The 17,107-nt window shown below is 32.7% G+C and overlaps 1 protein-coding gene across 1 annotated transcript in view; it reads right to left on the minus strand.

Annotated features, from left to right (window-relative positions):
• Positions 1-230: 230 nt before the first annotated feature.
• LOC131148667 (vacuolar sorting protein 18) overlaps positions 231-17,107 on the minus strand; it is an 89,827-nt gene continuing 72,950 nt past the window's right edge. The window contains exons 17-24 of the mRNA XM_058098530.1: positions 16,637-16,767; positions 16,026-16,131; positions 10,406-10,594; positions 6,920-7,147; positions 3,761-3,916; positions 2,047-2,208; positions 1,095-1,214; positions 231-750 (exon numbers count right to left, since the gene is read on the minus strand). Coding sequence (XP_057954513.1) covers positions 577-750; positions 1,095-1,214; positions 2,047-2,208; positions 3,761-3,916; positions 6,920-7,147; positions 10,406-10,594; positions 16,026-16,131; positions 16,637-16,767 — 1,266 coding nt within the window. The 3' untranslated portion in view covers positions 231-576. The remainder of the gene's footprint in view (positions 751-1,094; positions 1,215-2,046; positions 2,209-3,760; positions 3,917-6,919; positions 7,148-10,405; positions 10,595-16,025; positions 16,132-16,636; positions 16,768-17,107) is intronic.

Below are 17,107 nucleotides of genomic sequence, written 5' to 3' on the forward strand. Positions count from 1 at the left end.
TACATCACTTGCAGCTTTCTATTTGAATAAAAATTTCTGTGAAAAGTATTATTTTTTTCTCATAAACACCAAAACTTTGCTTTTTTTTTTTTTAGTTTTTTCTAAAATAAGAATTCTTCGTGAGTGAGTGGCATTACCCCAAATGTCCATCCGTATACTAAATTGAGCTAAACAAGGATTTGTTTCCATGCAATCAAACTGTCAGTGAGGATATAGCAAAATGAGCTTCATTTTCTCAACGTAGCCATTTCATTTAATCATGGAATCTCAAGCAAAATGAACAGTATCACACATCAAGACTAAACACTTCTACCAGTTCTGAGCATACACAGGTACATGAAGCTGAAAAAACAAAAAAAAAAAAAACACATGTACAAATACATACACACAAAACTAAGAAGGCATTACACAACTATATGTGATGATGCACATCATTTCCCCACACTATTAAAACACAGAGAACCAAAAAAAAAAAAAGTGTGAACTAGACAACAAAGAAGAAACCCCTTTCTTCATGTACCTTAAAATTTACTCATCCACACCGGCCAGGGTAAGGGTGTACAGTACAAAGCCGGATCATACGGTTAAGGAGTGGCTCTTTTGGCTTCCAAGGTCATGTGGTTTTATATCCCATGAAGTAACCTGATGTGCTTCCTCAGGGAGGATAAAAGGTAAGGAGATCTCACGGATCATCAAGTCACCACAAAATGGGCACTCCCCAGCTATGGCATCATCCAATTGTGACCGTATCTGGTCATCAATTCAAAATGAGTTCGTCAGTTCAAATAGAATACTGAGAATCTAAAGTTCACTACTCAAATTAGAAGCTTCTGACACACGACCACGAAAAAGAAAAATGAAATTATTTCACTCATCTTGCAAGCATCTTTGATGTTGGGGGGAGGGGGGAGGGGGGATTGCGGCGGTGTGAACAAGTAATGACAATAACGCATAATAAAAATCACCAGATATGTCGATGAAATTTATCAATCACCTCTGAAAATCTATAATGAAGCTCTTCAGAGGGATCTATAATAAATGTTGTAAAAGAATTAATATGCTTAGTTGTCCATCAGAAACAACATAAAACAGACCTTATCCAAGGGGGTCATGCTAGTTATGGATTCCTCCTCAGTCACGCTACCATTTAATTCCCTCTTTGCCTCACTGCCTAGCAACGTAAGTTGCTTATGCAGGTCAAGTATATATTCTGCCTGCAAAAATAAATAAAAAAGGAATAAAAAATAAAACATTAATTTGAACAATAATTAGGTTTCTGCTCTCTCTCTCTCTCTCTCTCTCTCACACACACACACACATGAATACACAATCCAACCATCAGAGAAATCTATTGTAATGAATATTGAACAATGTCCAGTATTCAGAACTTCTGACAAGTTTCATCAAGCCCAATTGTCAGTGCATAACAGTTTTGGAATGAGAATCAGCATACTTTGGAATCAAAACTACACAATTTTTTCTAGCAGTCCAAATAACGAGCTGCAGGATGTGTAATTACAGATTGTTTACAAGCTAATCAGTTAAGGATTTTGGGACAAATTTGACAAAGATCGGACTATATAATTTTCTTCAGGAAAATAAGATTTTGAGGATGTTCATATAACCAATAACATGTTGGGGCTAATTTCAATTTATAGGCCCATTCTCTTAATCAAATGACCATGGATGTGCATTTTTCATGCTCTCTCTTGCTTATCAGAGATTGTAGATATTTTATCATATAAGGGAAATTGTAACATAGAATTTACCTATCTATATTCCACCAAGTCATCAAACAATAAGTGCACTCTTAACAAATCAAATAGCCAAATTTCCCATAAATTGTTGCTGAGAACACAGGAAGAGCAAAAGTTTTGCAACTGTTCCAACCCAAATAGCTGCAAGCCCCAACCACCCACCGTGTGGGCAGAAATCTTCAGGGAACAGACAAATTTTAACTGTTCCAATACACTCGCTTGCAAAACTTTTGTGTCTGATTACTCTGGTAGAATTTAATCATAATACAAAGAATTTAACACAACTTACTCGAGGTTGGTCAGTGCAGCGTGTCACATGGGCAATCAGACATTGTGCATGAAAGGCATGTCCACAAGGAAAGACGTAGAAGGGAGCCATTGGCCCTACTGATGTATAACCTCTAGCCATTCTATGTTCCATACCCACAGATAAGACTTTCCGCCGACAGACCTGAGTTGAGAATGAGCAATCAGATTCCAACTACAAGCGCCACGTCATTAAATCAAGCTAAATCGATTGACAAAGGATAGCATATCAAGTTTCAATGCTTACAAATAAACCTCAAAAATTGCAGTAAAGTTCTACTTCTCAGTTGCCCCTGTTTCCAAATAAAATTCACAGAGGCTCAATTAAAGTTGACTTCAAAGTTTCAAACATGAAAACCTGGCTCAACTCAAATATGACACAACTAGAGGAATACGACAACAAACCAAGCATCCCACTAGGTGAGGTCTGCTCATGGTTTTAAATCGCAGTAGCGGGTAGCATAACGTAACGGTAATGAGTGTAACGGGAAGCGGGAGTAGCGGATGTTACATAACGAGAAGCGGGTGTAATGGCTGTGAATTTTTTTGAAGCACACACAACCTTGTGCATATTAGCGTACTTGCATGTTTTAAGCTTTTACCCCTTCTTAGAAAGAGTTTTAGTGTATTTTGGATCCCTTAGTTCGTGTAACTAAGTTATTTGGTAAGGGCAACAAGTTTACATTTATTTTAAACCAACATTGATAGAAAAATTACGTGTGTGCGCGCGTATTTATACTTCTCGTTGTTCTTATATGGGATAAATTCTTATGTGTGCTAAATTAATTAATAAAACAAAATACATTATAAACTCCATTAATCCATTAGACACATAAGACATACGAATAATACAAATATAAAATAGCTAGAAAAGAAAGAAGGTTGAAGTTGAAAAATATAGAACATAAATATCACATTACTTATATTATCAAAATAAAATATTTTCTTAACAAGTTAGTATTTTCAAATTGTTAATTAATGCATCTATTGTTAGTATTTAAAGAAATAGTAAATTTTGTACCATTGTCATCCTCATTATAATCTTTTCCCCCTCTTACCACTAGGTATATTGAGAATGATATATGAAAGAGATGGAAAAAGTGAGAAGAAAAAGTTAAAAATAAAATAAGTTTTTGGTGTAACAGTCCTGTAGCGGTTATGTAACGGCCGTAGCGACCTTTACATAACGGTTGCGGTCCGTAACGGCCACTACAGCTGTGATTTTTCTTCCCACGGATTTCTCGGTGTGTAACGGTATCGGCAACCCAAAACACCATTACGTAACGGCATTACGTAACAGTCGCGGCCTTTATTTAAAACCATGGGTCTGCTACATGAATTCTTTCTGTCAATTAATGCAATCATTGGCTATTTCCTTCGACAAATTCAGGGCTATTAAATCCTCACTATCTCATTCCAAGCGATTTTAGGTCTACTCCTACCCCTCACGGTAACTAACTCTTTCTCACTGGCGCATTATTTGGCCTACGTTGCAGGTGCCCAAACTATCTGAGTCGTCCCTCCCTTAACTTATCTTCTATAGTAACTCACTCACTCTTCCTCACTGGCTCAACTCCAATATGACACAACTAGAGGAATATGAAAATGAAAAACCAAATACAATTATATTCAAGATGAACTCTATACATAAAATAACATGGTAATCACTGGCAATCAAACATCGAGAATATCATTACCCCACATTCCTCCTCGCGGTCAATGACAGCATATCTTTGAGCAAGTGCACTAATATCATTCCTAATGTTGTCAGCACCATGTGTGGCATCATTCATCTCTTGTTTCAGTTGTTCAATTTGCTTGTTGTAATCCTCTAGCGATGAGCAAATTGCCTCCTACAAACATATTGATAATTGAAGAAATTTAGATTCTCCTGATAGCAAAAGGCTACCTAAAATCACATAAAGCAAGCAAAAGCCAACAAGCAATACAATCTCAAGTCCACTATGCTGCAGGTAGTAGCATTAAATGTACCAACCTAAGGAAGTGTTCAGAGTATACAACTCTTGCCAGGATATTTGGGAATTTTATGTTTGCCTGAAATTAAGATTGTAACTATAGATCTAACAAACTCTTTCCCTTGCATCTCCCTTTACTACCTTTTCTTTACCCTCTTTCGAAACCTTTAATTGACCGTAGGGAATCAGGATGGCATCCCATGTGAGTTGATGAAAAAGAAATGGAATCCAAATCATGGTCAATTAGATTTTATCAAGAAAATTTAAATAATATTAGCACTCCCAATTTGCAAAGACAAAATGAAAATAAAACAAAAGCAAATGTGAAAATTTATAAAATCCAAATGCAATTATTTTATGAGAAAATAATAAAGATCAAATTTCCTAGTAGAGGAAGACATAATTTGGGGGGAGCCTCTTGTGAAATAAGTTTTAAAAAGTTGGCTTTTTCTTCCAGTCATTTTCTGTTACTCATTTCCAACAACTCAGCGATTAAGAAAACAAAATCACACAGCTCCAGCTATTCAGGGTCCCAAAAATGGACCAACATTGGCAACATTTTGATTCCAATGGTTATAAATTTTAGAACATACAACCACAACAGTAATGCGGCAGTTGATTGGCTATATGCTATTCTCAATCACTGTCAAGTCCATTATAGTAATTAAATTTCCTTTGAAACCTGGAGTAATCAATATAATAACAAAGAAAAGTAAATCCAGCAACCAGATGAATGCATAGAGTATCAAACTGTTTGCAGCCGAGGTTTTAAATTTCATTTTCAACAAAAATTCCGAGGCTTCAAAATACAGAAATCTCAATGGAAATTCTGATATCAATAATGAGTTTGATTTCAATATTAAAAAATGACAGCAATTAGTAGTAAAACAGCAATTTTTTTTTATATGAAATTAAAAATTGTCAATAGACATAATAATGAAAAATTTACAACTAAAATAATAGATGTTCTAAAATGCAATATATCAATGACAGGTATGTTGTGTATAAACTATAAAGTGCAATAACTATAAAAAGGTACCCATACTAAACATCTTGAATTAACAGAAATGAAATCATACATCAATTAAATATTGTTTCACAAGAAAATATAACTAAAAGGTAGAATAGATGCTGTTGTTAAATCTACATTGAATTTTGCATAAAATTTCAAGATATCAAACCTATCATTGTAATAATCTTTATTCCCAATAATAAAACTATCTATTAGGATGGAAATTTCAAATTTTAGGGTTTTAATTTCAAATTCCAATTTCAAAGAAATTATGTTCTTTCGTCAAAATTTTTGCAAATTTCAAAGAAATTTGGAGATTTTAATAAAATTTGAATGATTAGTGGAAACTTTTATAGAAATTTTGCAAGATGGAAATTGACTACCATTTTGACTTTGAGCAGTGTAAAGTAGAAATTTTGACCAAAGTTTCAACAATTTTGTGGAAATTTAAGACCATGTCTGCAGCATGAAAAGACTGTTAGTAACACATTATCTAAAATGCATTGGAAAATAGTGAATGAAAATGGATTCTCCTTTGTTTCCCTTTTAGATGTGTAGAAAAACGATGTTCACACACATTTTAAAGCATGGTGTGACACAACTAGAATGAAATATCATGACATTTCAACTGCAATGATAACCTTATTGCAAGACAATATTTCACTGTTGGGTCAATTCATTTATCATGAAAAGATATGTAACATATACATGTGCTAGAATAATATTGTTGCATATCATATTATTATGATTTAAAATATATTTGAATAATATTGCATGTACATATTCTATAATATATTAATGTTTACATAAAATGTTAAATTACACCATTATGCTATTATATCCAGAACAATATATAATAAAAGAATATATTATTATATTATGCTTGTTAGTATTAATTATTTACTAGAGAGGATGCACACTCTACACCTGTGTAAGTGTTATTTTTACTAAAAAAAAAATATGTATTTATTTTCTATTCAAAATGTACAACTAGGTAGATGTGTATGTAGGGATGATGAAGATGCAGACAATTAGACAAAGGGATGGAACTATGTAGGCTTGAAGAACAGATAAAAAATTAGAAGGCGGCAAGAGACCATAATATGGGATAAAAATGCACAGGAAGCTGAGGGTGGTTTACTGGTTACTCCACAAACATTGAATTAGAAAAGTAAAATATAAGGGGATGAAAGGGACAGTAGAGGCTGGTTTCAGTCTATAAGGCATTTGGGTATTTTGGGCATCCACCCATAGAGAGAGTTACTTATATACAGTCTAGATTAAGTAGTGTATATCCATTATGTAATTAGATTAATACAATAACATAAATAAAAGAATATTATATAATGCACACTATTAATTATTGACTAGACATATATTATGTCGTGATAAACATGAGAAATGCGATCAAGAAAAGGAAAATTTGAGAGAAAATAAGATTTGGCTGTGAGAAACAGACAGATATGGTGCTGGTCATCAGATGAATAAAAATAATCTTTCAAGAAGAGATGGAAGAGATTGAATTCATGAACCAAGAAGGAATAACAGAAAATTATAAGGACAAACTTTAAAATGTAGTTACAAATCTTAGAATGTGGCCCACTTGTCAAATGCAGTGAGACGAAAAAAAAAATGGAAGACACAAAACAAAGTGAATTTACAAAGGACCTGGAGGGAATAAATTAAAATAATAATAATAATAATAATAATAACGACAACAACAACAACAACAATAACAAAGTAGGAACAAAATGGAGGATGTTTCAACAAGAATTGTCATATTTAAATAAGGGTACTGTGTGGCATGTGTGTGTTTATCATCATCATAATTGAAAAGAAGAGTAAAAGCTAAACTGATAAGATCTGACCTTGAAATCATCAATCAAGGCAAAATCAGGAAAGAATGGTAAAATATCCTCGATCTTTAAAAGGCCATCAGTTTCCTTGAGAAATGCTATTGCCTTCCGTATGTTCTCCCTTTTAGTTCCCTTTTCCTGTTCAATTACATGCTTAGCAACCATAAGCCAAAGTTTCTTCCTCAAGTCTTCATCGTCTTCAACCTTGTCAGCTTCAGCCATAGCAAGCTCTGGGTCAACCTAATATACCAAAAGAAATTTTGTAATAACAAAGAAGCCCTTTAAAATGTATTTTAACAAAGATAACTAGAAAAAGAGTTTTATGAACATGCATGTTTGTGTGTGATTAAGAAGAATACAGCTATTCAACATTTGGATGCAGATGGCACCATCAAGAACAGCGAGAATTATCGCGATTCGAATCGTGAATTGAAATTCCAACTTTGGGAATCGAGAATTAAGAATTGATTTGAATTGTAAGATTCAGTACAAATTTGCAGAATCAATTATAAATGACATGCATATATTGATATACAAACAACAAGAAAAATAGTAAAATATATTTAAATTCTGACTACAAAAAAATCATATTTCATGTGACAAATGAAAAGCATGGGAACAAGTAAAGAATATTAATAAAAAATGAACTTTTGTTCTGTTTAAGGGAGGGAATCAAGAAAAATCATACAGAACTGAACTTCCAGTGTTTATTAACAATTTAAAAAAATAATATTTCATGCATATTCTTTCTCAAATTAAAAAAAATAATAATAATTAACCTAAAAAATAATTAATTGAACAAACTACTTGAAAACCCAACTTTTGAAACTTCAAAACACAATGAAACATGAGTACCGCATGTACACCTTAGCAAACGAGTGTTTGGCTCCTCCTCAATTGCAAAACATCACACCCCTCTAAGAGTGAAGAAATGGTTTTTAAAGGCAACATTAGACCTAAAGTTCTATTACTCCTCTTTTCTAGCACAAAATTGGCGTAGACAAGGCATGGACAGTAATCTGGTAAAAATAAAAGCAAAAAAAAAATGTTGTATTTTTAAACTAGTTGAGTATGCCAAGATATGATAGGTCCAGAATCGTGTGAATTGATAGATTCGGATTGATTAGTTAGATTCACAAGGTGAATCAATAGATTCGGAAATGATTCAATTGTTTTTAGATTCAGTAGTAAAATTTGAACCGATTTGGTGTGGAATTGATACAAATCATATGAATCAAATTGGGAATTGTAAGATTCTAACAACAATGGCGAGAATTAAAGTAGATAAAGGGAGTGAAGTCCACAGTGGACATGGAAAGATATAGGAACTAAGATTTTTTTTTTTTTTTTTTTTCAAAGAAGGGCGGCACCTTCAGTTATTTATTAATATACCCTCACTTTTGGCGGAGGAATACCGTGGTTACAAGACAAGCAATGGGAGATTACAATAGAGAAAAAACAATTTTAAAGGCCTCCAAAAAACAATACCAACATTCAACCAAAACGGGGCTACAAGTCCAAACAAAACAAAACAAGGACCTACAAACCAATAAAACACCGCACGCAACAAAACAAAACAAAAGAAAAAAACCTCATGTAAGTATAAACCAATACCAACAAGAAATCAGCTAAACATATCTCATATAAGCCGTACCCATCTTCTCTAGTTTATACAAACCATTGATAACTCTAGGAAGTTGACTACTATTTGTAAACAAATTATTCCTCCCCATAGCACCTTGTCGAACCAAAGCATCTGCCACTTTATTCCCTTCTCTATACCAATGATTTATCGAAAACTCTAATCCCTCCAATAAACTAATAAGTTGCTCCCAAAAATCCCACAAATCCCACAAGGAACACTTACTGGATCTTATCCAATTTACTACAATATTCGAATCACACTCAATATTGGTATGGCCCAAATATTTGCAAATCTTTATTCCTTCCATCACAGCTCTCAATTCAACTTCATTGTTTGAACAAGAACCAAAATATTTTGAAAAACCAAAAATAAAAGAACTTGTATTTAAGGATGCCACCACCACCCGCCGGCCCTGGGTTCCCCAAGCTGCTCCCATCCAAATTTAGTTTTGATATAAATATACATGAACTAAGCTACATATAAGGCAAGGAAATCCAAAACAAATAACCTACTCTTAAAATCCTTTTTTTTTTTTCTTTTTTTTTTTTTGCTTTCTCTATACAGATTGCTTTACATATAGAAAATTTCAAGTATTTATCAGAATTTAGTAATATAAATTATTACCAATGAATAGGGTGTCCATATGGTTAACAACCTAATTTTCTTTAATTAATATGATTTCCTCTGATAACCAACGAAGTCCAACGCATCCAACTACAAATTTATTGGATGAACCATGAGTATCACAAGGTTGCACATAGTCCCATTAAGGGACCGTTTGGTATCACTACAAAAATTAGAAAAACAAAAACCGAAAACCAAAAACAAAAACTAAAAACTATAAATTAGCAACCTGATTGGTTAATATTTAAAATACTAATACAAATTAAAAAATTATTATTTTCATCTTTAGTTCAAATAATATTATAAAAATATTATTAAAATAATAAAATTACAAATCATACACATTAAAAAAAATTACTATACTAAAAATAAAATTTATTATAATTATTTTACTTAATTGTTTTACTTTCAAGTTTTACTCTACAATAAAAATTTTATTAGACATGATAATTGAAAAATAGTAAAAGTATTTTGTAATTGGCTTTATTATTATTTTTTAAATTTATGAATATTTTTATTTTAATTATATTCAAATTCATATAATCATTTAATTTTTATTTTAATTCAAAAGTGCATAAAATAAATAATTTAATCCAAAAAACCTATTTCAGGATATTAAAATTTCTGGCAATAGGTTGCCAAAACAAGTAACAACTAAACCATAAAATCTGGTTTTCAATTTTTTTGGCAAATAGCTAAAAGCCGGTAACAAAAAATAAAAAATAAACAGCACAAACAAACGTGTTTTTATAATTTGTTTCTTTACTGGAAAATAGCAACGACACCAAACAGACCCTAAACAATCCCCATCCCCCTTCCCCCTTCCCCCTGCCCCCTTCCCCCTTCCCTTCCTCTTCTTTCAATGCAAATTACCTGGAGTCTTCCACATCCGCATTGTTCTAAAAGCATTCAAATAGAAGGCTTCTTTCCAGCTATGCAAAGAATGTCTTCAATATAAGTACTAGGATTTGTGCAAATGTTTTGGGCAAATCTTATCCGTGTATTATTGAAATTGAAAGTTTTAAATCATCAAATGCCCACCCAGGCTGTTTACGATCAAATAATGCACAATATATACCACCAGTAACAACTACATGAGCAACAAATAAAACAATATTCCCAAAACAGTTGCTAAAAAACCAAGATAAATTGAAAGTAAATATGATAAAATAGGAAATTCACAAAAAAAACAATGAGAATATACAAAATCGCTGCAGTTAAACAATTACCTGCAAAGCAAGAGCAACTGCTTCTTCATGCATAGACATCATACTGTATATATGGACACAGGCACGTATCCGCTTTTCCTTGAGGCAAAGGCGCAGTGCATATTTAGGGTCATAGAAGAACTCAGGGCCATTCACTCGTCCTTTGCCAAACTTGCATTGAAGGAAGCGTAAAAGTGTGCTATCATCCTCCTGATTATTTGATCAAATTAACATTGACATCAAAGCTATACATGCACTGCGATGCACCTCTCCCAGAAATTGATTATTACTAATATTACAAGGGCTAGAAAGATACGCAGATAATCCCTCAACAAAAGCTAAGACTAATCAGAAAAGAGTGAAACAAGATGTTGCAGCAATCGCTAGCCACTTGAGATCAATACTTTCTTTTTATCCCTCTAAAGTTCACAATTCTATATTAAATGAAATTTCGACTGTAGAACAACCCAATTTTCACTCTCTCCATACTGGCATTTGCCTGACCTTGATTTAAAAACATGCAGTTGAGACATGGAACATGCCTAAAGTGCGACTTAGGTAAGAGATAAACACATTAAACCAAGCTGGTAAAAGGCAATACTGCATACAAATGGTTTGAAGAAAATAGAGCAAAAAGCTGCCAACACAAGGCCAAAGCCATACAAAAAGCTCAAGCAAAGCACAAACTTTTGCTAATCCAAACACACCCTAACTAAACTTGAAATTAACCCAGATAAAATTTCATGATCAAACCCCTTCCCTTTAAAATAAAGATCATTCCTGGTCCTCCATGTGTAGTATATAGTGCCACTTTGATCAATACAACAACAACAAGAAGCCTATAGTTCCACTAGGTGGGGACGACTACATGAATCGTTTTCCGCCAATTCATCCGATCAAGAGTGTTTTCCTCATTAGTTAAGGGCTATTAAATCCTTTGTCACTACCTCATTCTAAGTTATTTTAGGCCTATCCCTACCCCTTTTCATGCCAAAAATAACAATTAACTCACTCCTCATAGGTGCTCTACTAGGCTTACGTTGTAAGCTGCCCCTCCCTTATCTTGTCTTTGATCGGTGCTATATACCTAAATTATTGCGTATATGCTCATTTTTTACTTCATCATTTTATGTTATACCACTCATCCACATTAACATTCGCATTTCAACAACTTTTACTTTTTGCACATGTTGTTTCTTAGTTGCCCAACGCTTTGAATTATAAAGCATAGTCAGCCTTATAGCCATCTTATAAAACTTTTCTTCTAATTTTAAGAGCATTCTACAATCAGACAACACACCTAATGCACTCCACCATTTTACCCAACCTATTTAATTCGATGTACTATGTCTTCTTCAATTTTTCCTTCCGTTTGCATAATAGATCCAAAATATCTAAATCTATTAGTGCTATTAATCTCTTGATTATCAAGTTTAATTTCTCTCCACTATTACTCCATTACTAAAATTAAATTTCATATTTTGTCTTATTCCTACTTATCCTAAACCCTTTATTACATTTCATAAGCTCTATGTTAAGCTTCGTTAATAGATTTTTTTGCATTTTTCTTGCCTCTATATTTTTCAAGATTTTCTATATTTCTACAATTTTGCCATATTTTATACCAATTATTTTTTTTCTTAATGGCTTTTTAGACTTCTTGATCCCACCACCAACTTTCTTTACTACCCGAGTATATCTTCCTTTGGTCTCACCAAAAACCTCCTCTACTATCCGTACAATAAAAAGGCATCCCTAGGCCATGAGGGTCCTTGCTTTGGGAGGGTCATCACAGTGTACGCAGTCTTGCCCCTACTTTTATGCAAAGAGACTATTTCCTTGGACTCGAACCCATGACCAACCGGTCACAAAGGAACAACCTTACTATTGATCCAAGGCCTGCCCTCACTATCCTTACAATAGAATTAGCCATTTTATTCCTAATAGTATTTGCATCTATCTTATCCCCTACAGCCCAATCACATTCTTTAATCATTTTATCCTTGAATTTTACTATATTATCTCCCTTCAAGCTCTACCATCTAATCCATTTATGTTACTCTTTTTCTTTCATTTTTAAATATGTATATCTAATACTAGAACTCTATATTGTGTAGCCAAACTTTCACCTAGGACAACTTTATAATCCTTACAAGATAGACGATCCCTATTCTTAGTTAAGAAGAAATCTATTTGGCTTTTATTATACCCACTCTTGAAAGTTATTAAGTGTTCTTCTCTTTTTATAAAGCAAGTATTCAATATAATCAAATCATAAGACATGGCAAAATCTAAGATTGTATCACCGGCCTCATTTTTATCTCCATATCCATGGCCTCCATGCATCCTCTCATAGCCTATATTATCTTTTGCAATGTGTCCATTCAGATCAGCTCCTATGAATGTCTTTTCAGACATTGGTATCTCTTGCAAACTACCTTTTCCATATCTTTCCAAAATTGTCTTTCAAGATTTTCTGCTAAACCTATTTGGGGAGCATACGCACTAATGATGTTCACTATTTCCAAGCCTAAAACTATCTTGATTATAATGATCTCATCCCCTATTCTTTTAACATCTACTACATTATCTTATAGGTATTTGTCTACAAAAATTTCACTCCATTTTTATGTTTCTCTTCTCCAGTGTACCAAAGTTTAAATCCTGCTTTTTCAATTTCTCTAACTTGTTTTCCTAACCATTTTGTCTCTTGAAGGCAAATTAAGTTAATTTTCTTTCTAAACATTTTTCCACTATTTCCATACTTTTTGCCCATAAGAGTTTCTATATTCCAAGTTGCAAATCTAATCTTAGTTTCTTATGCTAACTTATTAGCTCTCTCCCTTCCATATTGACCCGATCTATTCCCTTGACCTAAGTGAATTTAGTAAGAATTCATGATAATAAAATTTGACAAAGTTAATGGTGGCTATCAACTACCTAACATAACCCTACTCCTTTATCCAAGCTTGGGACCCGCTGTGTGTACAAAGATAATTTGTGCTACACAGGTGAAGTACACGTCTGAGTTTTTTTTTTTTTAATGCAAACTTATATCACATAGATAATTTTTTAATCACACCCTACAATCAGTAGAACCCACACAAACAACACAATGCATTTATAAAAAAAAAAAATTCTAAAGCATACAATTTTGAGTGTGAATCCAAGCTAGACTAAAATAAAATAAAATAAAAGTGCAATAGTACTTTTTTTTTTTTTTTTAAATTTGTATGCTCCAAGATTTGCAAATGGCAAAATACAAAAATGCATATATTAAGCCTACAAATCATAAACACAAAATTTCCACTACTAACCAACCATTGAATAATACTAATAAAAAAAATAACAAGACAGGATAAGATCTTAGTGGCTGAAACTAAAAGATAATGACAAACCATTGAAAATACAACAATAAGTACCCTTTGGCACCGGAAAATTGATGTTGCTAACGAAAAATCAATCAAAGAATATTGAAGCATCGAGAAATTGCAAAAATTCTTCAATCTAAATTCAAGGTTCACATTCAAGATTGGCGATGGAATTGAGCAGTATGTGGTGCCAACATAACCTCTCATTGAACTCATGCCTCCTCATACATAACCTTGATCGAAGTTGGATGTTTTTCTTTGACACAATCTTGAGCTAAAATGTGCAATCTTGGTATTTTTAGTCAAAATTCTATTGACTCAAATCCTTTGGAAGAATTCTAAATTTAGCGTTTCAAGGGAGACAAAAATACATAAGTGCAAAAAACAGAAAGAAAATTTGAGGATTTGATTTCCGCACTTCCAAGAAAATAAAATTCAGGAAGTGGGAGTGTGTATGTAACTCAAGATTTCAAATTAAACAAGTTTGATGATGAAGAAAAGGAAAAAAAAAGAGAGATGCTCTGCAAGATGATAAAGAAACTTGAAAAAGAAACTACCTTGAAGAACACCAAAACGATGGAGAGAGAAAGAAGAGAATGGAGGGGAGTGGGTGGAGTCCAAGATGTCAAATTTCTTTACTACCATGATGAGCGACGGCCAAACCCAAACGAAAACTCATACAAAAACTTCAATGAAGCATCAAAAAAAGTCAAGAAACTGGAATCAATGTGGCAGAAGATGGCAGGATACTTGGCAGAGGAACCAAGAACTTGTCGTAGGTGCAATGACACGGAAGAACTCTCAAGCTTTCTTGAAACCACAAGAGAGAGAGAGAGAGAGAGCAAACCCTTAAATCCTTTTTTTTAATTAAAATTTTACTATTTGCTAGTTAGAATATTATATGCTTTTAATTACTGTTATATTTTTAATCATCATTATTCAAAAGATAACAGTAATTAGTATTAACTATCAAAATAATTAACAATGATAAGAATATAATCGATAGTAATTATATGTTAACATTTTTAATTAAAATTTTTAATTAATTGATAATCTTACAAAATAAAGAATCTTGTTTTTACTCAAAAATAAATAAAAATAAAAAAACAAAAACTAGTAACCATATTTGCCCATGCACAAATCATGGTGGAGGAGGAGGCAGAGGCCAACAAGGGAAGAGGCACTAGGCAAAAATAAATAATTCATATTCAATGCGAATATGAAATAACATTCTGATAATTAATTGAAAATGAGGAGGGCAGCACATCAATTCGAATCAAAAGACACTAACTTATAACTGGAGAGACGATGAAGACGAGAAGTGAAATTCACAATACTTATGACTACCACTACCAAACAACAAACAGAACATGAATAAATAATAATTCAATGAGGTATTAAAGGTTCCTTCATAAAGTAAAATACGATTACAATGCAGGCCCATACATTATTATATAATAGATACATGGAGCTATCAAAATACACAAATCAGACCCCTTGAACAAAAACTATGAGTGATCGCATAATAAAGGAGTGATATAACAAAACAACTAATAATGTATACTATAAACTTAATCCTTTTAGATCAATCCATGGAATCAGATACACATATAAACATAAAAAATGAATCCCTCTCCATAAATTAACAATTAACTTTATAAAATAAAGGAATGAATATAGAAAACATCTGAATTCAACACAAAGTAAACAACAAAATTTTCCTTGTTAGACTTGGAATTTTTTTTCAAATTGGTAGACGTGGAATCAATCTAGTGGTACAAATCCATGGAAAAATATGTAGATAGCACAAAGCTACATCATATTTTAGACACTCTTAAGATTACTCCTCCAGGCCACCAATGAAATGCCTAAAAACATCTCCCTTGCAACTATGCCATTTTTTCCAAAACATGTTCTTTCATGGAACTATGAAGATTCAAACTTATCATTACCTTCTGTTCATTATTATAAAAAACAGAACACTATTCAAACATTTCAATGTAGACAAAGGAATGAATTGGAAGTGGAATGGAATAAAAAATTAAATGGCAAATATGCAAAGATGCAAGAACTAATACCATTCTATTCTCCCATACCAAGAATTGGGTAAAGGTTTTCCACCAAACAGTAATAACTTCAGCATAAAATTCAGTCATTACTATAACATTTAAAGGAGAAAATGCAACACAAAACACGATTTTAAATTTGGATATGTGTTATCTAGAGTTGAGCAAAAAGAAAAAAAAAATCCTCAGGTAAGGAACTCAAACCTGCTTGGCATACAAGGAAAGCAACAGGTTGTGAACACCAGGATCCTCATTAAGCAAACGATGAACACAAAATTCCAAATATTTGATAACTTCATGTGTTTCATTCCTGCATGTGATATATAGTAGCTAGAAATGGTGATTTCAAAACAGAAAATAATAGAAATTTAAGCTGCATGATGCCATTCGCTAAGTCTCAGTAACTTCTGATTACTAGTTTGTCCACTAGAGAACTCCAGCCTGACAGTGTCAATGATATATTTGCACATGAATATGGAAAACTGTTTGCATTGAATAAATTTTCACTTTTAAACCAAGCAATACTCTTCTCTTTCAAACAAATTCAGTCTTTTGACTTTTTCCCAAATGACCAACATCTGAAACACATGTTGATTTGGTGAAATCATTACTTAGTCAGCAGCAAACTGATCTAGATTTTTGTATTGGCACAGCCAACCATAGCAAGTAGATGCAATAACTTTTAAGACTATAATCCTTGTGAATAAACAAAGATGAAGTAAAATTAAAAAAATAAAAATAAAGGAGTTTAGAAGTCTCCCTGACATGAAATGAACAAAGAACTGATTAAGAATCCAAACATGGGAGCAAATTACTTGGCATGAGGTTCACTTGAATAACGCATCATTGCCGGAATCAGTTTCCTTGGGTTCAGATTCTTCCTGGTCATCCAAGACTCCACAGTTTCATAAGCATCAAGCATGATCAGATCTGGGGCAAATTTGTACTGCAAACTAAGGACTACTTGTTACTTCTCAATATAATGTCAACAGTAGATTAAGCCTCTGTTTGAGAGTATTTAAAGAAAAAAAAAAGTGCTTATAGCACTTATCACTTAAAATGATAACTTCTACCGAAAAAAGTGGTGTTTGGCTTATACTGCAGCAAATACTAATTGCTAAAAAAAGTGCTTTTCCAAAACTACTTTTTTGAGTACTTCTTAAATTAATTTTGAGAAGCAATGACAGATAGCTTTTAGGCTACTTAAAAGTAGCATTGTTCATAGGTGAGATCAGTTTTGAAAACATAATAAGTTTTACTGGCTATTTTGTAATTTAAAAAAACAT

This window comes from Malania oleifera, chromosome 2, assembly GCF_029873635.1.
Source record: "Malania oleifera isolate guangnan ecotype guangnan chromosome 2, ASM2987363v1, whole genome shotgun sequence".
NCBI lineage: Eukaryota > Viridiplantae > Streptophyta > Magnoliopsida > Santalales > Ximeniaceae > Malania > Malania oleifera.